We start from the raw sequence: 27,425 nt of genomic DNA, 5'->3' as shown, positions 1-27,425 counted from the left end.
GAAGCACGAGGCTCAGGCCCCGGTTGGGGGCGAGAACACGTGAGCGCAGAGAGACAGGCCCCAGTCGGGCACTGTCTGTAAGGGAGAGGCCCCAGAAGGGGGCGAGCATATTGAGCAGGCCCCAGGAGAGGGGGGCAAGCATATTGGGCAGGCCCCAGGAGAGGGGGCGAGCATATAGAGGCAAGGCACCGGTGCGGGCTACAAGAGCTGCAAGCGACAGGCCCCAGGGTGGGTGAGAACATGGGAGATAGGCCCCGGTGCAGCGAGGGCCGCGGGAGAAACAAGGGGGCACCCATGAGGGTGCAGCTCCAGTACAGTAAGACCCCGTGCCAAGGAGGGCAGGAAGGCAGCCTCCCATTAATGATATACCAGCAAGACGTGGCGGGCAAGATAGAGGATGCATTCAAGACCCAATTTGGCATGGTAGGTAGGGGCGCTAGGGGAGGTCATGGCACCCCTAGCGGGTGCCCTGCCACACTGGTTAAGTCTGCAAATTAGTTAAGTATGATATAACATTCAACCAGGTTTATCTCAAACTGGTTTCAGCCATTTTCAAACTGGTTTATGTGCACTGAGTATCTGTTCTGTTACAGGTTTAAACCAGTTTCTGATGACTTAAACCAGCTTATGTGTAATGTCTGTCCCTAGCCTAGATGACTGAGGGGATATAAGAGAATGGGACAAGGAAAGTAAATAGGGACGTATTGGTTACTAAGACCTTGGCACAAGTTCACTAAAAGATGCAACAGGAGCTGATCCCTGGTCCTGCCAAGCCACTCATGCATGCAATTTTGGGATGGGGGATCAGATACCAAATCACACCAATTTTAGTGAGGAAACTGGGATCATAATCCCAGGCTCCCTGTGTACAAATAAATTGAAAGCCAGATGCCTGCAGGGGCTGACTATAAACTGATGGCTGGCTCTAGGCAGGGACTGCTCGAGCTGTCCCCAGTGTAGTCTGGGTTGAAAATCTGCTATCTTATCTGCTTAGTTCCCCACACCTTCCTGCACCCTTCAGATGATCTGGTGCACCCTGACTGAGAATCACTGCAATGGGCCAGTTGTCAGCTGTACTACCTAGAATGGGAGGCACATGATCTTGGGATTGAAGCCCTCCTGGACCCCAAGAGGGTTCTAGTCACAAATGCTCCCTTCCCCCCCCCGGTCCTGCCACTCAGCTGACTGGTGGAACAGGCAAACTGGGGGGACATGCTGGGGGCAGTTTCTGCAGCGAAAGCGTCACCCCTGTTCCATGCACTGCTCCAGATCACCCAGAAAGGGTATATGGGGTGACAGACAGAGACAAAATACCTGGATGGATCCAGATACAGGAAATTCCCCCTGGTCTGGGAAGAAGTAAGAGGCAGATCCCTGAGGCTGGTTGCAGCCTGGGAGAATGCCACCCCCCCTTCCCCCACTTTCAGATCCAGGATCACTTGGGTCTCTTCACTGGCTGCAAGGTACTGGCACCCAGACAGGGTCACCACAGGGCTCCCTAACAGCTCCCCCCTGGGTGGACTAAAAGGTAGGGGTGCACTGATATATGGCTGGCTACTGAATTAACATTGGTAAAAGGAGGAACTAGATTATCAGCTATCAGCTTTTTTTGGTCATAGTAGCTGATAATTATGGCTGCATGCCTGGAGCACCCTGGCGAGCATAGTCTGGTCCCTGCACCCTGCCACTAGCCTGAGCCCATAGCAGACTACAGGCCCCAGCAAGCAGCAAGAGGGGGAGGTGGCACTGGGAAGCAGGCATGGGGTGTCACGCGCCGCAACAAAGGGACCATTACCTGCTCCTGCTGCTGCTGCTGCCACAATGGCAATGCCATGCACGCAGCAGAGGCCTGAATGCCGGAGCTACCACACATTGGGCTGTGCACTGGTGGTTTAAGGCGCTGCACAAGGGACATTCCGCCCAGCTGGGTACCAGACACTTTTGTAAAAGCAGCTTCTCCCTGATGGCCATGGAAGCTCGGCTGTGCAGGGCCCACCGGCACTGAGGCAGCAGCGTACTCTGAGGCTCCAAATGCACCTGGTGCCAATGTCCACACAAGGATCCACCCTGCCCACCCAGGATGGCAGTATGGGCTGCACAGGGAGCAGGGCTGCAGGTAGGAGCTGTGGAAGAGGGGGTGACAGTCATGGAAATAAAAGACAACCACCACATTCCTCACTGAGGGCCAAAGCATGCATGAGGCTTGTATGTGTGTGTTATAAATGCAAAATAAACAAATAAAAGGTTTATTTGTGTCAGTAGTTTAAAATGCCTTGTGCTATTCTTAAATATTAGTTATCGGATCGGCATCAGCCAATATGGTTGGTTAATCAATACTATTGGTATTGGCTAAGAAATCTTTACTAGTGCAGCTCTACTTAAAGGGAGCAGTGCTGTCTTTCCCTCTTTCTCCCGTGCAGGGAGGGAGACCAGAGGATTGTGGTATACTCCATATCTTCAACACCCAAGAGAAGCATACAGCATTCAAGTTAGTGTGGGAGGGGAGCAGAGTTGCCAACTGTCTGTGAATTTATGGATAGACTATAAAAAAATCGAGCCTAAAAATGCCTGTCCAAAAAGTCTGTGAGCAAAATGGTGCTGTCCATAAAATCCATAGCTTGACTGAATATCTCCCATCAGAGGCAAGCCTTGAAGGACAGGCAGAGCAGAGCAGTGCCAACTGATCTCTGAGTGAGTGTGCAACACCTGCAAGAAGCTTTTGCTTAGGGCTCTGTAGCTGGTAGTCCTTTCCTCACCAGCCACATACCAACACTGTTTGCATCACTGCCTGTAACACTAGTGCAGGTAGCAGAAATAGTCCTTCTCTAGGGGTCCTCGGGGTGGTGGGAGGGAGGCAGAGAGGTGGACAGAAGGGACAGGGCCATCACAGGTAAAGGGATGGGGTGTGAGACAGGACAATGCAAGATGTATTAGGGAGTGTAAGTGATCCCTGGGGTGGGGGCAGCATGGTACAAAGCCATTGCCAACCTCCCACCACCGCGATTTGTTTTTTATTTCTAATCTACAAAATTTTATTGACAACTAAGTTTTACTATGGTTGGTGGTAAACCCTACATTTAAACCTGTCCTTGTCTAGGGCCTGGCAAAAGGGTTACATTTAGACATTATGTGAAACATCTTTCAGTAAAAACATGTCAGTTAAAAAAGTTTGGTTGACAATATGAATTTTTTAAATTATCATTAAAAAAACCCAAAAAACCTGTCTTGAGCTGGAAATCCTAGAGGGAAGAGGTTTTTCTGGTCAAAAGAAAAACTTTCTTGCAGAAAATTAATAGGTCATGACTAGACTGCTGTCACTTAATGATCAACTGGTATCAAATCAATATAAAAAACAGTTTGTAGAGTAAAAGTCCAGATAGTTTTACCATTTTTTTCCAGAGGTAAATGACCTATCAGGCTAATAAGTGAACAGGCAAAAAGGGGCTTGGCCTTTGTAGTCTCTGTTGCCAGGCTTATGTCTGTTTTTCATCCAATGACTTTGTAATGTAAAACAGTACAAGGAGCAAGCAATGTATTGTCTGCCCTTTCAGTCCAATGATTAGGGCACTCCCCTTGCTTTGATGTTTTTGTTAAAACAAAATAAAGCTTTTCATTAGCAGAAAGCTAGGGAAACCTGGTGCCTTACATACACAAAATTTTTAAGATAATATGGCAGGTAGAACTTCTTGATGCCTCTCAACTAAACAAGGATCATATAAAAGCCTCTTGGAATCCTTAGTGTACTCAAATCCCTGATGGGTTTGCAGAAATGCTTCATCGTATTCTTTAGGTTGGAGGTCTATAGATTAAGATGGAGTAGTACTACTATAGTAATTCCCCTGGCTGCTACAACTTGATTTACGGATTTCTGGAAAATCCTTTGTTTTCCTTTTAATATTTCTTTGGGATTAAGATTCATTAGTACTCTGTCCAGGAACAATGAGCTCTGTCATGCCTATCAGTTACTTATTTTCAAAAAATATGTGTATAGCTGGGAAATTTCAAAACATTCATTTCTGCAAATGTTTAAGTAAATCTCATTTTTCAGCTACCAAACATTAATGATACAAAAAAAAAAAAGAAAGAAAAGGAATTCAGATTTCTTCTGGCTACATTTCAGTATATAAATAATAGCCTGTTCACAAAGTCTTGTTATATAGGCTTTTCCCCTCTTTTTTCCTATACTGCAAATAAGTATATAGCAAGGTACCTTCTATTATTATTAATTATTACTATGATCAGCAGTAGTAAAGATATTGCAGGAATACCCAGTGTTTCCTCTAAGCTATAATTTGGATTAAAACGCTAAAATTAAAACAAGTGAAAATAATGTTACTATCTTTAAATAAAGTTGATCTCACCTGTTCCATATGTTTTGAATGAACATCTTGTTGCAGGGGGGGTAATGCTTCATGAGCCTGCTGGAGCTGCTCTTCTAGCTGACTAATCTTTTGTTCTTTTTCAAGTAGCTGATCCTGAAGAGAAGCATTGCTCTGCTGGAGCTGAATCTCACTTGATTTAAGAGTCTCAAAACATATACTCAATTCATTATAAAGCTATTTTAAAAAGAAAAACAGAAGACAGGATTAATAAATGCCATGACTGAACATAAGTACTTAAATCTGCAAACTCAAATGCAGCTAATTTTACTTAAAAGTCAAACAGCCACAACAATCATTCTCTCTTGTCATTTTGATATAACTGGTCTCAGTGTCTCATCTTTCCTCTTCCCACATACCCCCAAATCATAGAGGCCAATACATTGTAAATTCTTTACCTTTGAACTCAATAATATAAAGTAAACTTATTTCAAACACTCAAGAAGGACTAACAGACCCTCAGCAATTCCTTCTATCTTTGTATGGGGTTTGTGAATGGAAGTTGGCACATAAGACCTTAATAATACACTAACAACAAAGAGAAGTTGTATTGAGTAGGAATAGAAGAAAGTACTAAATGATATAACTCCTTTCCCTGCAAATGAGTTTCTTCTAGTGGCAGAGAACATAAAACCAAAGAAATATATAGTGGGTGATTCTTCTTTCTTCTACAGAATAACCTAGTTTAGTAGTGCTCTACTTTTTGGCCCCACAGGCCAAATGAATAGGGTGGAGCTGATCCCTGGGCCAGATGGAGCCCTGCCTGCTAGGATCAAGCCCTAGGGCCCAGCACTGCCCACTTCCTCCCCTTTCACACAGGGATTGGTTCCTGGGGGCCCAGGGCTTCATTTGCCACTCCAGCATGCCAGGATTGGTCCTAGGGGGATCGCTATTGCCCCTCCAGCTAGAATTGATCCCTGGGGCCCGACACTCTTTCCCCAGCAAGTCAAGATTGGGTGCCAGGGGCCTGATGCCACTACTTCTCATCCCCTGACACTGGGATTGGGTCTTGGGGCCTGGTGCCAGCCGTTCCCAGGCACCTGCATGCCAAGATTTGGCTCTGGCCCCAACCTAGCATGCAGGGCCTAGGGCTCCCCATGCAACACTACTGCCATTCTCCAGCCACCAAGTTTCCAGACCTGTAAGAAGACCCACAAGCCAGATGAGATGAAGCTATAGGCTGGGTCTGGCCTGACAGCTGGAGGTGGGCACCCATTCTAGTTTGGTCTTACAAAGTTATTAATTTAGTACAGCTCAGAGAAATATCCAACAATTTCAGTGGTATCTGTTAATTACAGCATAGTGTAGAACTTGTTGTTTAAGAAAATATGTTTAGGAGTTTATTTTGCCATGAGCCCTAAAAGTCAATGCCAATATTAATATTATCAGTGACTCTTTTTTGTTCAGTCTTTGTTGAAATCACAATATTACATGTATTTTACATGTAAAGCAAATATACTATGGCAGTGGTTCCCAATACCACAAGCAGTATGCAGACAACCTATCAGTGGTACGCATTAACAGCTTTATTATAATTACTTTATATAACAAAAATTTGTATCATTTTAAATTAGTGGTGAGCAATCTGTCAGAGTTTGGGAACCACTGTGCTATAGCTAAGTTCTGGCTAGTTGTATGATCAGGAAAAAATATACATGTGTCATGAAAGACATGCAGGCATAAAAATTAATCTTTAATTAATATAATTGAAGAATTACATATATGCACATATGCATGTGCACATGCACACACACACAAACGTGCACACAACCTCTCTTTTTGGCTGTGTTTTTTTAATTTGCAGACTCCACAAGACAGCAATTTATTTTGGAGGCCACTTGCACAACTGGGTAAAAATGTCCTTTTTGAACTAAATTAATTAAGTTTAGATTTTGAAAAATAATGAAGCTTCCAAAAGATGGTTAAGAAATAATTGTCAATATTTACTCAAATCCAAGATAAGGTTATTTTCTCCCTCTTAAATATTGGGGGGAGAGGGAAGCCTTTTGTTAGATTCAAGTGCAGGGCTGTGCCAAGGCCAGAGTTGATGTCACCACTACTGCCTGGCCAGGGTGGCTCATGCAGCAAGACAGTGTTGGGCATGGTACAAAGGGGAGAGCAGGAGAGTGCAAGAGAGACTGAATGGTGCACAGGGGAGAGGAGTGCTGGGAAGACCACACAGGGCAGAAAGAATGTGAGGAGACCATGCAGTGTGGAGAGGAGGGGAGCACTGGAGAGGCCATGCAGCAGCAAGGGAGCTACTGCAGCTCTGCCTCCAACCCAGGCCAGGGGCCAGAATTGCCACTGCCACTGCTGCTAAACTGAGAGTGACTGTGTGCTCTGTGCCTTGGCCTGGAGCTGGAGCCAGAGCTGCCACATTGGGACAAGTGGCAGGGGGTGGGCAGATAGATGAAAAAGGAGTTAAGCAGGGGGGGCATGTAGGGCAGGCACCAAGGAGTCAGAGCCTAAGGATGTGGAGGGGCAGACAGCCTCCCCCCCACCACAGTGGTGAATACGGGGGGCAGAGAAGGGAATTTAGAACAACCCCTCCAAAATTAGATTCAATACATGGAAAATTATTACAAAAGTATAATTTTCCATGTAAAGAGTCTAAATTATTGGAAGGTCATCTTAAATTTGAAGTCATCTTGGGTTTGGGTAAATGCAGTAATTTGCCCCTCCCTGCTTGTATGTTTTTGTCTCTCTTGTGTTCTCTCCCTTTCCCTTGTCCATTATGCATTCGCAAGAAGATTACAGACTTGATTATCTACTTATCTTCCATGACAGCTTCTAAGCATGAGATGTATTTCTTTATCTGACCCCCTTTCTTCATGTCATTTATGCCTTGTGGTTTTCACGGTTTTTTGGCTCAAGGCACCCCGCAGAAAATGCCAGCTCTTAGATTTCATTTTTTTTTTAAGTATGGAAAAATAAGAGAGCAACTCTTCTGTTGCAAAGAACTTAGGAAGACCAAAGCAGATTGGAATGTTTTTGATATTATGGATTCCTATATGAAATCTCAAGTATATCTTGTGAATTGTGTACCTGTTTGTACCCCTAAAAGTTCTATAGAGCAGCACCCCGCAGGAACCTTAAAAGGACCCCATTGCACCCCAGGATGCTACAGAACACCCAACTCTACCATGTCATTTAAAGAAACTAATAGGCCATGCCTAGATTGTTGACACCCAATTATAACATTTATATTTACAAGAAAACAGAGAGAAGTAATTTACTTATTTAAAAAACCTATTTAACATGGTCTCATATCACCTTGCCACAGCTTTATCTATCTGCTTTTCTCTTCATTGTGACTGCTGTTTTGTTTATATTGTTTAGAAATGAAGTTCTTGGGGGAGGAAATCATGTCCTTTTATGTTTGGAAAATATGAAAAATACCTACTGATTTTGAGGGAATTACTGAAAACAACAAATTCTCCTCCTTTTTTTTAAAGTGTTTTGTTACCCTATGACCATGTAAAATCCAGGCAAGACAAATTAATTATTTCTTGCCTTTCCTTTAACTAATCACCAGTTTGCTGCGGAAAACCACAGAAAATCGAGATTTTTTCCTTTAAAGGAGGAACTGTCTCCCCTTTAAAATCACAGATTTTCTCTCCTTTAAAGGAGAAAAACCTGGGAAACCATGGGTCTCTCCTTGCAGGCTGGCAGAGTTCAAGCCTGCAAGGGGCTACTTGTGTCTGGACAGAGCAGGACACAGGGGGCAGAGGGCACCGTGTGCATGTGTGTGCATACACATGCATGTGGCAGCCAGGCAGTGTGGTGGAGAGCAGCTCCTGCAGCTCCATCAAGGTAAATCTATGGGGGTGGGCAATGGGGGCATAAATGAGGCATGGGACGGTGGGGGAGCATACACCCCCTGGGCCTGCTGGTGCCCCTCACTCCCAACCTACTGCCCCAGGCCCCAGTCCCACAGTGTGTGAGGAAGGGGTGATGTGTGCACAGGTGATGAGGGGGGAGGCAGGGGGCAAAGACTGTGTCGGGGGGTTAGGTGGGGCATACACAATGTGTCAGAGGAGGGTTGGGGTAAGTGGCCCCCCAAATTTCTGCACTCACAGCAGGGCACAGGGCGGCAGCCTAGCAAGACCAACTGCAAGCAGGAGCTGCCTCCACAGCCCAGTGGGTGGGACCCGGCACAGGAGGGAGTGTTGCACTGCCACGGCCATTAAGGTGGTCAAGCCAGGCTGCAGCTCTTCTGTGGGCACAGTGCTGCTAGGGCCCCTGCCCGGGGGGCACGGCCTTCCCGGGGGGCACGGCCTTCCCGGGGGTTGTCTGAGGCCTCCACCCAGACGGAGCCCATGGGGGGGCTGGCGTCCCCCAACCCCCTGGCCTGTGGAAGCTCCCCAGCAAGGCCTGGGGGGGCAGGGACTGGAGACACCCACATCAGTCCTGCAGGCGCCCGCCTTAGGGCCCTGGAGGCGCAGGTGAGGGAGCTCCAGGAGGAGGTTAGCAGGCTGAGGGGAATCCAAGAGGCAGAGGAGGAAATTGACAGATATTTTCTTTCCCTGCAGGGCTGTACAACAAAGGGGGATGCACCTCAAGAAGAGCCCTCCACTGCTAAGTGGCAGATGGTCACCTCCTGTGCAAGGGCTGCTCGAAACAAGGCAACACCAGTTCCTCCAGTCCGGCTGGAGAATAGGTACAAAGCCCTGGCAGCCCAGGAGGAGGAGGAAGGAGAGGATGAAACCGGGGAGGAGGCAACTCCATGCTCACCGCGTCCTGTGCAAGCTCCAAGAGACAAACCGGCCAATAGAAGGAAGCATTGCGTGATTGTCATTGGTGACTCCATCCTGAGAGGTACAGAGGGCCCCATCTGTCGCCAGGCCCTTCAGCATGCGAGGTCTACTGCCTATCTGGAGCAAGGATTCAGGACGTGAAAGGGATGCTCCAAACTGTAATCCAGCCCACCGATTATTACCCCATGGTCCTAGTCCATGTGGGCACTAATGATGCGGCCAGGAGCAGCCCTGATCGCCTGATGGAGGACTACCACACTCTGGGGTGCATGCTGAAGGAGATGGGTGCTCAGGTGGTTTTCTCTTCTATCCTGCCAGTGAGCGGACGAGGCACTCAGTATGAAATGTGTATAGCGGAGACCAACTGGCGGCTACAGGAATGGTGCTCCGAGGCGGGCTTTGGCTTCCTCAGCCAGGACCGGCACATCATGACGAGAGACATGCTGGGATGAGATGGGCTCCACCTTTCCCCTAAACGTAACCGTGTGTTCTCTTCTAGGTTGGCGGACCTCCTCCAGCGGGCTTTAAACTAGGCTTATTGGGGGAAGGGGTAGACGAGGGCAGAGGAAACATCAAACTGCCAGACCAAACAGCACCCACAACTACAACTCAGCCCAGACCAATGAGCGAAGCAAATAAACAGGTAAGCGATAGGGGCCAGGGCAACGCTGGGACTAGGGGGTCAGTACACACATCTACAGGAGGCCTCAAATGCCTCTACACAAACACTCATAATATAAGTAACAAGCAGGAGGAACTCACCCTTCTGCTGGCTGACAACAGCCCGGACATAGTGGGGATCACGGAAACGTGGTGGGATGAAACGCATGACTGGGCGGTGAATATTAAGGGCTATAGGCTGCACAGGAGGGACAGGATAGGAAAGAGAGGTGGGGGCGTAGCACTCTATATTGAGGAGGAATACATGTCCTCGTCAATTAGTAAGGAGTCAGGGGAGGGGCACTCTGAAGTGCTTTGGGTTAGAGTACAAGGCAGTCGAGGAGAAAGAGACTTAACGGTGGGAGTCTACTACAGACCTCCCAACCAGGGAGAAGAGCTTGACCGGGAATTCTTGGATCAGCTCACAGAGGTAGTGAAGGCTAAGGAAGTGGTAGTCATGGGGGAACTGAACTTCCCGGACATCTGCTGGGAAGAGCAGTCAGAAAGGTCTGAACGCTCACGTAGGTTCTTAGACAGAGTGCAGGACCTCCATCTAACCCACGAGGTGCACAGCCCCAGCAGGAGGGACACCTTGTTGGACTTAGTGCTGGCCACGGGTGATGACCTGGTGAGGGGGCTGCAGGTGCTCAATCACCTGGGCGACAGCAATCATCGCCTGCTGGAATTCACCATCCAGCGGAAGGTGGCAAAGGCATGCAGTAAGGCAGTGGCCCTAGATTTTAGGAGGGCAAACTTCAATGAGCTAAGGAGGATAGCTGGAGAACCGCTGAGGTTCCGGAGGGGAGGGGAGCCAGGTGTCCAAGAAGAGTGGTCACTCCTTAAGGAGACGATCCTCCAAGCCTAAAGGAAGGTAATCCCAACGAGGATCAAAGGGAGCAGGAGAGCACACAAGCCTCTGTGGCTCACCAAAAGAATCCAGGAATGTCTCCTTGCTAAAAAGGAGGCATACACCCAATGGAAAGAAGGGGTCATCACCAGGGAGGACTATTCTGCAGTTGCTCGGGGAAGTAGGGGGGTAGTTAGGAAGGCCAAGGCAGAGATGGAACTAGGACTAGCTTCCCAGACTAAGGACAATAAGAAGTCCTTTTTTAAATACATAGGGGGCAAAAAGAAGGTCCTGGGTAATGTGGGGCCCTTGCAGGACGCGTCAGGAAATCTGGTCGTCACACCAGATGACAAAGCTAACATGTTTAATGATTTCTTTGCCTCCGTCTTCCTAAATAGGGACCAGAACAGCCACTTCCCTGCTGGGCCCCCCTCGGGCCCCGGGGGAGGCACACTTGGGCCAAAGGTTAGCGAAAATTTAGTTAGAGAGCTTCTGAAGGGGCTGGACATATTCAAGTCTGCCAGTCTGGACGATCTCCACCCTAGAGTTCTAAAGGAATTGGCCAAGGTCATTGCAGGACCCCTGGCACGGCTTTACGAGCATTCATGGTGCTCTGGAGTGGTGCCGGAGGACAGGAAGAGGGCCAACATGGTTACCATTTTCTAAAAAGGGAGGAAGGAGGACCCAGGAAACTATAGGCCAGTTAGTCTTACCTTCATCCTAGGCAAGCTGTTTGAGAAAATTATTCTGGCACACATCCATGAGGGGCCAGCAGGGGACTGCATGCTTAGGGGCAACCAACACGGGTTCATCAGTGGCAGGTTCTGTCAGACCAACCTGGTGGCCTTGTATGATCAGATCATCAAATCATTAGATGCAGGGGTAGCAGTGGACATACTCTTCCTGGACTTCCGGAACATTGGAAGGCTTTCAACACTGTCTCTCACCCCGTTCTCATTAAGAAACTGGGGGGCTGTGGTGTAGACACCCACACAATCAAATAGGTCGCCAACTGGCTGGAGGGCCGCACCCAGAGAGTGGTAGTGGATGGGTCCTTCTCAACCTGGAATGACATGGGCAGTGGGGTTCCACAGGGCTCGGTCCTCTGGCCCGCACTGTTCAACATCTTCACCAGCGATTTGGACGAGGGGGTAAAAATTTCAAATTTGCTGATGACACTAAGATGTGGGAGGACGTGGGCACACTAGAAGGAAGCAACAGGCTACAATCAGACCTAGACAGGTTACAAGGGTGGGCGGATGGGAATAGGACAGGATTCAACACAGACAAGCGCAAGGTGATGCACCTGGGGAGGAACAACTGGCACCATACCTACAGGTTAGGGAACTGCCCTCTTGTCAGCACGGAGGCGGAAAAGGATCTTGGAGTCATCATTGACTCCAAGATGAACATGGACTGTCAGTGTAGGGAGGCAGTTAGGAAGGCCAACCACACCTTGTCATGCATCCACAGATGCATCTCGAGCAGGTCCAAAGAGGTGATCCTCCCCCTCTATGCGGCACTGGTCAGGCCGCAGGTGGAGGACTGCGTCCAGTTCTGGGCGCCGCACTTCAAGAGGGATGTGGACAACATGGAGAGGGTCCAGAGGAGGGCCACTCGCATGATCAGGGGACAGCAGGGCAGGCCCTATGAGGAGAGGCTACGGGACCTGAACCTGTTCAGCCTCCAAAAGAGAAGGCTGAGGGGGGATCTTGTGGCCTGTTATAAACTAGTCAGGGGGGATCAGCAGTCATTGGGGGAGTCACTGTTCCCCCAAGCACTGCCTGGAGTGACCAGAAATAACGGTCACAAGCTGGCAGAGGGTTGGTTTAGGTTAGCTATCAGGAGGCGCTACTTCACAGTCAGGGTGGCTAGGATCTGGAACCAACTTCCAAGAGAAGTGGTGCAGGCTCCTACCCTGGGGGTTTTTAAGAGGAGGTTAGATGAACACCTTGCTGGGGTCGTTTGACCCCAGTGCTCTTTCCTGCCATGGCAGGGGGTCGGACTAGATGATCTGCTCAGGTCCCTTCTGACCCTAGAAACTATGAAATCAGGTGGGCACATGCCCCCGCATTCCTCCAGTGCATTACCTGTTTTCCCCCATGCCCAACTACCCCCCCATCCTCACACACGCATTCCCTTCTTCACACACTGGGGGGTTGCAGCCTGGGGGCAGTGGGTCAGGATTGAGGGGCACCAGCAGGGCTGGGGGAGTGGAGGACTCTGGGTCGGGAGTGAGGGGCATCAGTGGGGGCGGGAGATTGTGAGTCAGGAGCACCAGAAGGCTTGGAGGGGTGGGGAGCTATGGGTTGAGAGTGTAAGACAGCAGCACAGGCAGGGGCAGGATACTGGCATATCAGGGTTAATCAGTGCCACAAAGCTGTAGGGGAATAGCCACAACTGGACCTACGACCTGGTGAGCGAAAGGGGCATGGGGAGCTCTGATTTTTCATGATAAAAAAACAAAATCAAATGCCAAACTATATAGATATTTAGAATTTATTTTTTACAATGACTGAGGGACTGGTAGACTTCCAAACTGCTTTAAAACTGTAAATATATCAATAAAACATTGTGTTCAAGTGATACCAATATATAGAGTGGCATTTCATTTTAATTGCAGAAAAATGCAGATTTGGGATTCTTTAATTAAAATATTGGAAGTTTTTAAACAGAGAAAACCAGGATCCCCACTGATCACCAACCTTACCACCAGAACTGAAGATAAGATTCCAGATACTTTTAAAGACTCAAAGGAAGAAATTAAAGTAACAAATTACACTAAAATGTTCCTTTTTCTGTTTTCCTTTCTTTTTTTTTTTTACAGAAAAGCAATACAAATTTTTAAAAATGCAAATACAACCTTAGTCATTTGTTTATGAGAAGCAGCAGCTTTCTCAATTATTTTCAAAGCCACTTCAATATCTCATAGGACACTAAAGATTTTATTTATCAGAAATATGCATTCCTAAGCAATGTCCTTCCAAGTAACTGGAACATCAAGGTACAGTTATCTCCAGCTGTAACTTGATATGCTCATTAGCTAAATCATACTGATATGATAATTTGTTGTTTTTATGATTAGCAGCACTTATATTCTAATAAGTGGTCATAATTAGAGTTTTTAAAAGTAAACCTGCATTAAGATGGAAATCATTGCATTTTTATTGCAATTTTTTTTCAATCTAGCAAAGGTACTGAGCAGCCCAATCTCCAGCTATAGTTAATGGATGCTTTTGTTACTTAACGTTTGTCAGGAAAAGACAAATGGCATGTCTGTTTACATACTGAAAGCCATCCTTGTAAACAATCCTAAAAAAGCCTGTATCAGAAAGACAAAAGCACTGTCAGTCTGCTGAAAATGTATGTGAAAAAAACATATTCATCTATATTTCACATGACTGGGTTACATACAAATATTTTTCCACCATCAGATTATTGGTTCATAACAACTTAAAGCACTTTATTGGATGCTGGGAAAATTCATAAAGAAAATTATGCATGCATAAAAGGAAACTGATTTGTCCCATCTAAAGAACAAATCAGAATGGTTTACAGACAGCCACACAGCTCTTCTATCTTTTCATTGACAGCTGAGTGCCTTCGTAACGTTTTAGACATGGTTTTTTGGGAAAATCTGACATCTTTGATTAGACCAACTCAAATAGTTAGAAAAAATTCTTCTTTACAAGTTTTCAGGTGCAAATACCGTTGGTCAGGCTCAGGAAGTCAATGACAGACACTTTCTCAGCCTGACAAAAGGTATTTGTACCCAAAAACTTGCAAAGAATTTTTCCAACTATTTAGGTTGGTCTAATAAAAGAGATTGGATTTACCCAAAGAACCTATGTACTTAGACTAACATGGCTACAAGCTACGCCCTTTCTTAAGATTTCTAAACTGGGTTTTTTGGGGGGGGTTGGGAGGGGACTCTCTTTTACACTAATGGGGAACAGCTTAAAGCATTGGGTCGTATGAAACTGTTAAGGAAAGATGAATGTCCACAGATGTCAAAGTAATAGAAAAGAAAATAATGTATAATTCAAGATGAGGTCCATTTTACATCTGCATAATACAATTAAGGATAAAATGTGAAGAAGAAACATCAAAAAGACAAGACATAAAAAGTAAGAAATTATTTTATGCACTGGGAAATACCAAGTTCAAAACAAACACAAGGGTAAAACTTTTTCTAGTGAAGTCAATGGAAGGTTTTCCATTGGTTTCTGTGAAGACAGGAATATACCATATGATTCTACTGAACTGCTAAGGGTATAAAGGAGTAAACAGAGAGCATAAGGAAATATAAGAAAAACAAACATCGCTTACATGAATCAATAATAGTAGGAACATATTGAATACAATGTTGTGTGCATTTAATGGATTTTAGTACCTGGAACTAAAGAGTGAGAACCAGTGCCATGAGACTAGTTGGTTCCCTACAGACCACAAGCCAGTGCTTCAGCAACCATAATGTGAGAGCCATGAAGAACTTTCAAAGATAAATGTATTTTTAAAAAGTGAGGAAACTATTATAAATAAAGTACAGTGTTAGAAATTCCTTAGGAACAAACAGCATCATCAAAGGGGCAGGGAAATGTTAAACTATATTCAGAGGTGAATAAAAGGTCAAATGAAAATGGAAAATGGAAACTATTACAGTACCAACACATGATCATATCCAGTTCAGTTCTGTTACCGACTCAAACAATATGAACCTGTATTAAGGGCCATCTCCATCCTGTCTTAGGTACATTACAATATTACCAATTTTCCAATATTTAAAGTAATTTTGCTTAAGAACTGCTTTTTATTGATACCAGGGAATAATTGATTAAAGACCATTTGTAAAAAAATTCAGCTTTACTAGGACTTGAGAGCAGTGGTTCTCAACCTTTTTTGTACCAGGACCCATTTGTAAACATCACTGGTGAGTCCCACCCTGGTGCCCCACAGTCTCAACCCACTGCCTCATCCCCAGACCTCCAATGTATGAGGCAGGGGGTAGGTGTGGAGGGGGCAGGAGGAGCCCCAAGCAGCCCCTCACAGACTGAAACTCTGCTAGCCTGCAAGGGAAGACCTACATTTTCCCACATTTTTCTCCTTTAAAGGAGAATCCATTTTTAAAGTTTGTTGACCCATTTTTAAAGTTTGTTCACAACCCCTTCATATAGTCTTATGACCCACTTTTGGGTTGCGACCCACAGGTTGAGAAATGCAGCTCTAGAGTACTTAAAACTAAACACATCTTGTCTATTTACAAAGTAACTAAATAGTTTAATTTGAAATATAATCTTAAAGTACATACATACACATAGGAATAACCTGAAATAAATAAATGGAGACAAATAAAGAATGTATTTTTAGGATAAGTCATGCCTCCCTAGCTTTTTAGAACTTCTTAAAGTGCTAACAAGCATGTGGACAAGGGAGAGCTGTTTGACATACTCTGTCCTTCCAAAAATCTTGATAGTCATTTGGAAGAGGCTTTTAATAACTATAAAATGAAACAAAGTACCGTTATACAATAAAACCAATCGGAGAACAGGAAACAGAATTGGAATAAACAGCTCACTCGAAGAGTAGAACAATATTACCATAATTACTTGAATATAAGATGACCTCCAATAATTAGTTTCTATATATGGAAAATGTATAACTTTGTTATAATTTTCTAGGTATAGAATGTAATTATTGGACATCTGCCTTGAATTTGTCTCCCTCCCACTGCTACACCAGGGAAAATAAATCTGGGGAAGGCTAGGTGGTCACCCTGTCCCCTCTCAACTTCCACCCCCTGCAGCCTCCTTCACTCTCTTTCCTGTCAGATCATGTTCTCGCTGAGCACATGGAAGTGAGAAGCAAATTTGAAAACACTGACCTTGAAATTAAACATAGCTGCAGTAATTTGCATATTTTACCCATAGATTTATTTAATCCAGAATTGATGCATGTTACCTTTTTTGAAATTGCTGCAAGTTTTAGCACAGTCACTCCATAAACACACTTTCAAGCAGCACTTTTGTACCTACTTATACAAAGTACAAACTATGCATGATATTAGGTCCCAAGCCAAAAGGCTCTTTACCATATAGGGATCCTTAAGTAGGTTAGGGACCTACTTTAATTTGTGATTTTGAGAATTTCAAGGAAACTGCAAAATCCAGGATTATCCACAAAATCCATGAACTCAACCAAAAAAACTCCCTAAAAATAAAATCCTGGCTCCCCACTGGAAGTCAGTGGTCAGCGTGGCGTGAAAGGCAGCAGACAAGGTGGTGGCTACACCCTCAGTCATCCTCCCCCCACCAGAGCCTCCTCAATGAGCAATGAGTGGCAGGGCTGCACAAATCGTAGCCAGCAATTGAGATGGCAGCCCACCCCTCCCCCACACAGAGCCTTGTCACCAATCAGTGATGAAGGGCAGGGTGCTACAAAATGATTATGGAATTAGGACTTTATGCTGCAATTAAACCATGAAAATTGGTACATCCCCCATGATTTAGGTAGCCCCCTACATATAGTTCATTGGGCTGAGTCTCAGGAGAGTCAACAGCATTTCAAGCCTTGGTGACCCCACAGCTCAGCACTGCTCAGTATGTGTTTATACTTCAGATACTCCCCCTACAAAGCATCCACATGTTAATTAACCCCCTAGGTGAGGGCAATCTCATGAAGGGAAGGGCCACACTAATAATATGCAACAGGCTGAGAGAGGGGGCTACAGAGATATTCTGGGTGAACTGTTTGGGGCCTCATCTAGTTATGTTTGCCATATATTTAACACTGATGAAGAAACAGGAATCACTGAAAATAGGAAAGAAAAGCACAGCTCAGGTGTGGGAGTCAAAATGTATGCAATGTAGTGACTCATCATGACTTGAAAAAAGAGTTGGTGCTGAAGAGGACTGTGCAAAATGGGCACTATAGTATATCTTATTCAGATGGGCTACACTAACCAAACCTTGTGGTAGGTTCCTATCAATGTTTACCCAATATGGACTAGGTGTTTTAGTCATGCTCAGTGTTGGCTGCATTTAATCAACTTCATAGCTGGTTTCCATTACTGAGCACATGCTGCTTCTAGCAGTAGTTTAGTAATAGACAATATATTTGACAAATTTTCCTTGTATGCGAATGTAAGAAAAGGGTCTTTTTTCCCTCTTGCTGATTGAGGGGAAAAGGACCCCGTCTGGTATTCAAGTAAATACAGTATTGAATTTATTTACAAACTATACATCTTTTTCACCCAAAACCAGACATTCAAAACTGGGGCAAGTGTCCCGAGTGAGGAAGTTGTTTTTCATGCTGCAACGGAAGAAGCAAAGCACTGGAATGGTGACACAGAGCTGTGCTTGGCCCCAGCTCATCCAGGAATGAACCCTTTGGCAACAGGGAGTAAGGGAGAAGCCCTTCATCAGCATCACATCATTCCCCACACTGCTTGGCCAACTATATGTTCTCACTCCCACAGCTGCTGCCTGATTGTCAGTAGCCATTGGCTGAGCACACTAGGGGAAGGGGAAGTGATACTGCTGATGGGGCTCTGCCCCTGCTCCATGCAGTTAGAGAGTTCGATCCATTAATAGAAAGCTTCAAGATCTTATGAGAGAGCATATGCATTTCTTCTGCAATCTGAAGTAAAACAACTGAAAGATTTAGTAATGAAACGTAGGGCCATCTGGCTGGCAATGTTGCCCAGTTTCCAACTAGGCATGCATATTTTTAACTTTTATTTTTATGAATTTCACATTGTTTATGTAAAATTCCCAATACAACATATGTAAAATTCCTGCTTAGAACAATTTCAACTGGGTTTCATAAAATTATCTGAGGAAAGCTTATTAAAAATAGTATAGCCAGCATGAGAGAATTTGGTGACTGGCTCTCTAGCTTGGAATCTCAGGCTACTAATGCAGACACCCACCAAAGCAAAAGAAGGCAAAGGTTATTGAGAGCACAACATGAATAAAGCATACAAAAATATATTAGGCAATTACATTTCCTGGTCTTCGTTCTCGCAAGGGTAGAGACTTGAAACAACCCAGCCTAAGGAAGAACAGTATTACTAGCAGGGATGGATTAATACATAGACAAATTAGGCACATGCCTAGGGCCTTAAATGAAGAAGGGGCCCAGTTGTGCTTATTTCACATATTATAATTATTGAGTGAAAAAAAGTAATATTATATATACAATATTACGTAGGGGCCCACAAGTTTGTTTTCCAAGGGCCCACTAAAGGGTTAATCTGGCCCCAATTACCAGCATGTTTTGTTTTGTTTTACCATTAGAGCTACTCCTGATTATGCCATATCTACCAAAGACACAGTGCTCCCAGCTTCAGATGTTTTGGGGGATCAATTCCTGGATTCAAACCTGAACCTTCATGTGCTGACAAAGATGCCTGGCTTTAAGAGATTTTCAATCAGTATGATTAATAAAGAGCTTGGAACGCAAGCCCATACCAAAGAAAGTGCTGCATTATATAAACAAAAGGTCTACGCTGTAAATTTCTCAACACTCTGATAAGCTGGCTAAGGAGTTCACAGTCTCTTCTTGTCTTATTATCCTTAGTATTGATTGTAGCCTCTTCACCTTGAAATTGCTGGTGAGGACAAATCTATTGAGTCTCATTAAATCCAGCACAGGAACAAAGTCCCCTGAGCATTTGGGACCAATAAAACCGATTCAATACATTTTAAAAAGAATATTTCCTTTCCTTGAAAGGTAGAACTATAGCTACAGTATGAAAGAGATATCAATGTATTTTCATAAATCCTCGAATCTGAATAAGTTTTTGCAGAAAACAGCGTGCTTAAAATGTGGGTGGATTCAAGGAAAATGGTACAGTATATCTCAACTGCACACCAGCAAGTCAGTGCAACTTGATAAAACAGATGACTGATCTTTAAATGTCTCCCCTGCCCATTTTTAAGCTAGTTCTGGAACAGAATTTGTGATCCTCAATGGATTTATGCCTAATCCACTAAGAGTTCATGACCTTTGCCTGGTTTGTCGAAAAAGTAATTTCTTTGACGTGACCAACTGTTTACTAATGCACCTTAACATCAGTATGAAGAGCAGTTTCCCTAAGTGGCAAACTAGTAGGATGAACTTGGAATATGTCAGCCAACCACACTGCCTAAGCTATAGCATGTAATGCCTATCTGACCACTGACACAGAGGTCATTGATCTTGCTGTAAGGGACAATATATCATAGGATGTACATGCTGATAGGCTCAATGCCATTTGGAGAAGTAGAAAAATATTCCTCTGTGAATCTGTCTATGGAGTAGCTGACAAGTCCTTATCTAGCGGTTGCAGCCAGCATGTTATTAATGCAAAGGAAACAAACCAAATACGTGCATCTTGAACGTTATGCCTTTGACTTGAAAATATACAGAGCACTGCACCTATTTTCTGGTTACTGGGATGCCTACAGCTTGTTTTGACCTCAATAGGAGTGTTCAGTTTTGTGACTCAGAGAAAGGAAGCACACATTGCTCTTAGAAGCTACAGGCCACTTAGAAACAATTGTTTGAACATTACATACAGCCTACTGAACACTCATTTTCGGGATCCTTCTTAAGCTGTAGAGACTGCTCCAGCAATGTGACTTTGAAAAGTAGCAAAAGCCCTGTTTGTGTTCTCTTAATAATTTAACTTAAAAATTATTTCTCCCTCCAATCACGAAAATAGTCATTTGATCTTGGAACTGTTAAGTAGATGACAACAGCTTGGGCTCCCTGAAGATGAAAGGCAAGACCAGAGGTATTGTACAAGGGCCAGGTACAATATAAGAACAATTTCCCAAATTACAAGGTAAATACATTCACCTCCGTTTGTCGCATACACTAAAAGATCTACTGGATTCTGATTTCAGAGCAACAGCAGTTTTTCTACCTTGTTCCCATTTTTTCTTATGAGTAAACAATGGGTATTCAGATACCTTCTGGGTTTGTGATTTAAACACTACATGTCATTACTTGTCAGTGGGGCTTGCTTAAGATGCTCACCTCACTCTGCAAGGTTCTAAGTATATTGAATTCAACAATTCTGTGCTAGCCCCTTTAAGATTCCAGGTATTTCACAGTGGTCAGCTTAGTTAGAAAACTGAGAGACTACTTATCCCCCAACCTGCAGCACCTTTCTCCTGCAAGTGCTCAAAATGCCTCTGAAGGATTGCAAGGATTCTTGTCTACTTGAGAAAGGTCAGAAAAACTCTTGATGTAAATGAATCTCAGGTCAGGTTTATAAAGTCTAAACCAGCAAACCCTCCTAATATAGATGCACTTCATATTAGCAAAAAAGTGTTTTTCCTACTACTTTGCCAAGTGCAATAAGCTGTAATGACAAAAGCACTCTTATGCCAGTAAAATTTTCTCTTCCCACCCCTGCAAAAATAATCACACCGCCCAAATAAAAACTACTATACCAGCTAAAATTTATAGTGCTTAACTGGCCTCATACAGATATTCTGTCTTGTAAAAACACTCATTAAAGAGTCATCTATACTTGTGTCAATGTTTTTCCTTGATAACAAGAGGCTTTTGAGTGGTTCTTCAAAGAGTCCGCTCCTAAGATCTGCTCAACAGTGGAAGCCCAGCCATGAATGGTGGGAAAGGCAATAAATAAGGAAAAGAAGAGAGGTGAGGCAGTGGGAAAAAAATTATTTGGGGGTGTGGTATTCCATATGAGACCGAAACCAAGCGTATCACATTTATAGATTAATTTTCTCATTACATTTTAAACAGTTAACAAGAGGAGTTACATATGAATACCACCTCTTACCTTGAGAAAAAGAAGAGAAATACAGACAGATAAAATACACTGGAAAAGTTGGACTGTATGTTTTGCGGTCCATTAAAGTCCTTTTTTTCAGGGGCAAATAATCATATATGCTTAAGGTGGGGCATAGTTGGTAGGCAAAAATTGGGCATTGTCTCTCAGTAGGTATAAGTGAATCAAAACATTTATGCAATCTGCCTGATTTAATCATGAAATAGTACTAATTGAAGGGTGCAGTATCACACATTGCTTTCAATATAGACAGTCTATTCGCCAGCGTGCTGACTATTGATAATTATGTGTACTACTTGTACATACATTTAAATGTATACTTTTGTAATAGAAAAAAATGCATACTTTCTGATAAGATATAGTCTCTGCCACATGAACATCTTCCTGATTTCTTAGTACTTTTTGAGTATCCATATTGAGAGCCTGAAGCTGCTGGATCAGCTCTGCCTGCTGTGCTGTATGTTCAGTGTTTTGTTTGTAAAGATTCTGCAGCTCCTGCAACTCCTTCCTGTGCAAAACAAGCAATAAATAGGAAAGCATGAATAGAGGGGCAACAATGATCTCAAAAAGTGGTGTTTAGCTAATTTTATTTCATGAATATCCTCATCTATTTTCCCCATCAATTTCTTTATAAATACCAGAACTTACACACATAGCATTTAATATTCATCACTGAATACTGTAAAAGATGTACAAAATACTCAACTATCAATTGCCCTTTAGTGGCTTGACTACTGTAAAGTAACTGGACCTTCAGTTACAACAGGGCTGTCTAACTGGTAGCCACAGGCCACAAGCAGCTCCCAAGTAGTTCACACATAGCCCCTGGCTCCTGGTCTGCACATCGCTTCCCTCCATTGTTCAACTGCTGCTGCTGCTACTAGAGTCTCTGGGCTCCCCTGCCTTCCTTCAGCTTCTGCTGGTACCCTGGGGGTGGGACTGTGTTGAAGACCTTTCTAAAATCCAGGTAGATGACATTGGCCTCAGCTCCTGTGTCAAGGCAGTGTGTGACCTGGTTATAAAAGGCTATAAGGTTTGTCAGGCAGGATCTACCTGTGATGAACCCATGCTCGTTTCCTTTCAGCATCGTTTCCCCTGCTGGGCTTTCACAAATGCGCTCTTTGATGATTTTTTCCAGCATTTTCCCAGGGATAGAGGTAAGACTGACTGGCCTAAAGTTACCCGGCTCATCCCTTCTCCCCTTCTTAAAAATGGGCACCACGTTGGCCTTTTTCCAGTTCTCAGGGACTTGGCCAGAGTGCCATGAGAGCTCAAACAGCCATGCCAGCAGCTCTGACACTGGCCAATTCCTTCAGCACCCGTGGATGGAGGTCATCCAGGCCACCTGACTTGTACCCATCCAGCCCTTCCACGTGCTCTTTAACTAAGTCAACACTGACCTTTGGAGGTCTGGTGCCTTTTGAACATCTGTCTATGCTCAAGGTGGGGGGATTGTCTTGGTCAGTATTAAGGAATATTGAAGCAAAAAACTCATTGAAGAGCTCTGCCTTTTTGTCTGCATCAACCATCAACTGATCTGATTTGTCATTTGACCTATTTTTTACAGGATACCTTGAAACATAAGACAATCCAATCTTTGCATTATAGATTTACACTTTAAAATGCTAGGATATATTTTTTAAACTCACGCAATATGTATGATGTGATTCTCCTTCATGGACTACTTTTTTTTCTTTGCCTATATGTCAGTACACATTTTATTACATTACCTAAAAGTTATATTTGCTTATGGGCCCATCACTAGTGCAATAAATACAAGTGAGTCAGGACAGCTAGTTATAGATTAAATGACATAAAAGGCTGATATACATTATAAATTAGACTAGCATTGTAATGCAACCAAAGAACAGTCTTTTGTAATCTGGGTCCCTGAATCCACTGTAATTATACGATAATGAAGATGAAACTAATAAATAAATGTTGTAGACTTAGGCAAAAATGACAGTAATGTTAGCAATTCTTGGGTTTGTGCTAAAACATAATTAAAATTTAACATGTATTTCATAGTCTAATCTGTTTGAAACACTCAATAAAATGTGGATTATGAACATTAGTTTACTTTCATATATTTAAAGTGAGCATTATTTTCTCTTTAATTAACAAGCAACACTTCAAACTATTAGTCTCAAATGTCAGTATTTCTGTGTATTGCCCTATAGCAGGGCACTAAGGTGCCTGCTACTGATAACAGTAATACGGGCTCAGCTGCCACTCACAAGGGCAGCACAGGTAGCGGTTGCTAAGACAACCAGTTGGGTCAGCTGACCAGAAGGGGCAGGGCCTGGTCTTCATAAACAGTGAGGCTGAGGATGGAGAGGCAGTTCCCCTCTGGCAGCCTAAGAAGCGGGAGCTCTGCTGGAGCAAGCAGGGTGGGCATAGTAAGGAAGTTGGATGGCCTGAGCAGTGTTGGCATGATGATACGGGGTGGAGAGAACCTTGACAGGGATATGGAGGAAGGATAGCCAGGTTGGCTTAGGATTTATGTTATAGCCGAGGGGCTTTGCGTTTTCGGTTTTGGTTGTGATATAAGACCGGAGGACCGGGCGAGGCTGTAGGGGTTGGAGGAGGCCTCATAGGAGCTCCCCAGCAGCAGTGGGGGGGGGGGGTCCTAGAGCTGGAGAGGGTGCTGCGTTTTGGGGTGTCCCGACCCCGGCCCCAGTGTGGGCGATTATCGGGAGGAGCCCAGTGGGCGTAAGACCCGGGAAAGGGGTCTGGGGACCAGGTAAGGCTGAGGTCGCCTGAGCCCCAATTGGGAGAAGCCCAGTGGGTGTAGGACCCAAGGAAGGGGTCTGGGGGCCAGGTAAGGTCAAGGCCGCCTGAGCCCCGATTACGAGAGCACAGCGAGCGCGAGGCACAGGCCCTGGTTGGGGGCGAGAGTGCGGGGAAGGCCCCGGTGCGGGCAGGGGAATCGCAAGCAAGGCCCTGGTGTGGGCGGGGAATCACGAGCAAAGGCAAGCCCAGGGACGGCGATTCGTATAAAGGCAAGCCCAGTGGGGGCAATATCGGGAGTGCGAGACAGGCCCCGGTGCGGGCGGGAGTGCGAGACAGGCCCCGTTGCGGGCGACAGTATAAGGGTGAGGCCCTGGTGCGGGCGACGAGAGCTGCAGGAGACAGGCCCCGGTGCAGCGAGGGAAGCGAGAGGGGACCTGTGAGGGTGCCGGCGGGCAATTGGACAGAGCCCCGGTACAGCAAGGCATTGTGCCAAGGAGGGCAAGGAGGCAGCCTCCCTTTAATGATATTTACCAGCAAGACGTGGCGGGCGAGATAGAGGGTGCATTCGAGACCCGATTTGGCACGGTAGGAAGGTGTCCTAGGGGAGGTCACAGCACCCCTAGAGGGCATCCTGCCACATGCCTCTATTAAGTTTCTTTTGTACTTCTTCACAAAGTTTGCTTTGTGACCTCAGGCAAATCACTTATCCTTTACCTATGCCTCAGGTTAACATCTAAAGCAGGCATGGGCAAGTCCGCCTCTCAGGCCAAATTTGGCCTGCGGGACACTCCATTTCCCAGCAACCTCTGTGGTGTCAGCTCCTTTTGGCTGCCACCACCAGACCCAGCCCTGCTGCCTGGACACCCCATCCCATCCACCCTGCACCCACCGGCAGGGGTAGGACCTATGCAGGCAGGGTGCGCAGCCAGGTAACTAGGATGGGGTTGCAGCTAGGGCCAGGGAGACCCCAGAATTCTGTGGCAGTGACAGCACAGGGCCAGAGCACAGCCACAATCCACTGTCTGCACACCCCTAAGATGACTGCAGGTTCTGCAGCCATGGATATGCAAAGAGCAGATTGTGGCTCTGCTGCAGCTCCAGTCCTGCACTTTCACTGCCTCAAGATCCCACCCCCCAGCCCCAGCACAGCTCCCTGCCCAGCTGTGTGCCCTGCCTATGCAGCTCCTGCTGGTCTCCATGGACACCCCAGGAGCATGGGGCTGGGAGAACATGGGGGCTGAGGCCGGGGCCAGGTCTGAGCCCCAGTTCCGTGGCCCTGTGCCGTCTCAGCATGGCCCCACTTTCCTAAGGTTTCCATGGCAACTGGTTGGGAGCCATGTGGGCAGGGGCTTCTGGGAAATGGAATGTGGCTACTGGCTGGATCCACCTTCTTTCCCACCCCGATCTAAAGAAAGAGATATCATTATGTTGTCATAAAGCAGCATGAGATCTCCACATTAGGAGGTAAGAAGTATTACTGATTTAGGCACTTTTCTTGAATAGCTACAAAATAGTAAAGCAAACAAAATAAGGGGTGAATCAAAGAATCTGCTTTAACAAAGTTCCACCAGTAGAAAAAAAATGATTGCAGAGGAAAATATTGTTTATTTATAATACTGTTTAAGGCAAGGATTTTTTGTGGGTGATCTTTTATTGGACCAACTGCATTGCTGGGATAAAGTTAAATGAGCTTCCAAATGCAAGGCATTTGGATGAAGATGAAGAAGGCTTTGCATTTAAAGCCTGCCTAACTGTCACGACCATGCAATTGGTCCAATAGAAGATATCACCCACAAAAATTCTTGTTCCTAGCATAATTCCGGGGCCACCATGGCTACAAAATCACTTCAACATTACCATATTATTGTTTAAAGACGTTTACAAAACACCAAAATGAAAGATTGTGTCTTAAAAACTGAAAAATAAGCAATAGCAAAAGGAAATCAGTAGATTTTAAATTATGATATATAGAGACAGATTGGGACAAGATAATGCTCTTATAACAAATAAAAAATGGATGATATTAAAGAAATGTCATCAAGAAGAGACTATATCTGCCTCAGGGAACCAGCTGTTCTTATCCTATATATGTTAAACCTGGGCCAAAGAGTATTTGTGTACCTTGCTGATATCAAACAACAAAATAAATGTATAGCTTTTTATTTTACTTTGTATTTGCCTTCAGCCTTCCCCTACAGAAGTACAACAATATCTGGATATCAATACAAAAAATATGACTAGTTGTACCAATACAACAATCACAGAACATGATGTTATAGAAGGAATATTATCAAAAAAAGGCTGCTAAAGCTTTAATTCAGGAAAGCACCTCAGCATATATTAAACTAAGTACAGGTATACATTTATTTGCAGTGACTGAAGATGGCTCCTAAGTACTTTAAGAAAAAACATTTCTTGAATCATGGTGTTAGAGAGAATCAGATAGAAGAGAAGGGTTAAAGAACACAGTAAGAAAGGGGCCTCTGTCTACGCATCAAATTAAGTTCTACTGGTAGGTTAAGCATAGCATACCTCGGCTAACTTAATCTAACTAGCATTGGATACATATACTGAGTGTTAGCATATGCTAACGCCACTGTGTATTTTTTTTCACTCTTACAGAGACGTTAGCTTGTATTACAATCATACTGTAAGCCATACATACATCATAGGCCATGTGCAGCATGGGCCACGTACAACATAGGCCATATCATGATAGGACTTGAGCTTGACATGTAGCAATGATGCAAGTTAAACGTGCACTGTAGATCGTGATAAAGGTGCACCTATATAATGTACGGAAATGAAAAAAGATTGGCTCATCACCAAAGCAATAACCAACTGTGGACAACTCTGTTAAGTATATAATTGTGGTTAAACAGCCAGTGTGACTTGGAACTTCCCCAAAGTTTAGCAAAAAAGAAGAACCAAATCTGTGAGAGTCCTCAAGGGAACAGAGAAGCCTGGCCAGTGGACCTGTCTTTTCCGTTGAATCCAAGGCTATGTAAGCACTGTCTTTTATTATACCAATAAGTCTCTGCTATTGTGTATCCTAATAAAGTTTTCAAGTTGTGACCAGAATTGTCTTACTGGTCATCAGTCTCACTCTCAATCCCAATTAAAACTTAGAGTAACAACACACAAGTTTTGCTGTAAACTCATGTCCTAGATTTGTAAGAGAATAATTGTTATGCCTAAGACGTCCCCCTCCTAAGTAAGAGACTGCTGCTGAAAAACTAATCCTA

At 44.6% G+C, this 27,425-nt stretch overlaps 1 protein-coding gene across 2 annotated transcripts in view; it reads right to left on the bottom strand.

Moving 5' to 3' along the window:
• CNTLN (centlein) overlaps positions 1 to 27,425 on the bottom strand; it is a 377,819-nt gene that overhangs the window by 214,361 nt on the left and 136,033 nt on the right. For both annotated transcript variants that reach the window (XM_090038766.1, XM_090038767.1), the window contains exons 7-8: positions 21,793 to 21,951; positions 4,362 to 4,556 (exon numbers count right to left, since the gene is read on the bottom strand). In XM_090038766.1, the coding sequence (XP_089894892.1) occupies positions 4,362 to 4,556; positions 21,793 to 21,951 (354 nt within the window). The remainder of the gene's footprint in view (positions 1 to 4,361; positions 4,557 to 21,792; positions 21,952 to 27,425) is intronic.

This window comes from Crocodylus siamensis, chromosome 3 (assembly GCF_052110815.1).
Source record: "Crocodylus siamensis isolate JL-2025a chromosome 3, ASM5211081v1, whole genome shotgun sequence".
Classification (NCBI taxonomy): Eukaryota; Metazoa; Chordata; order Crocodylia; family Crocodylidae; genus Crocodylus; species Crocodylus siamensis.
Note: the sequence above shows the minus strand (reverse complement) of the source record. Positions and strands in the feature narration are given on the sequence as shown.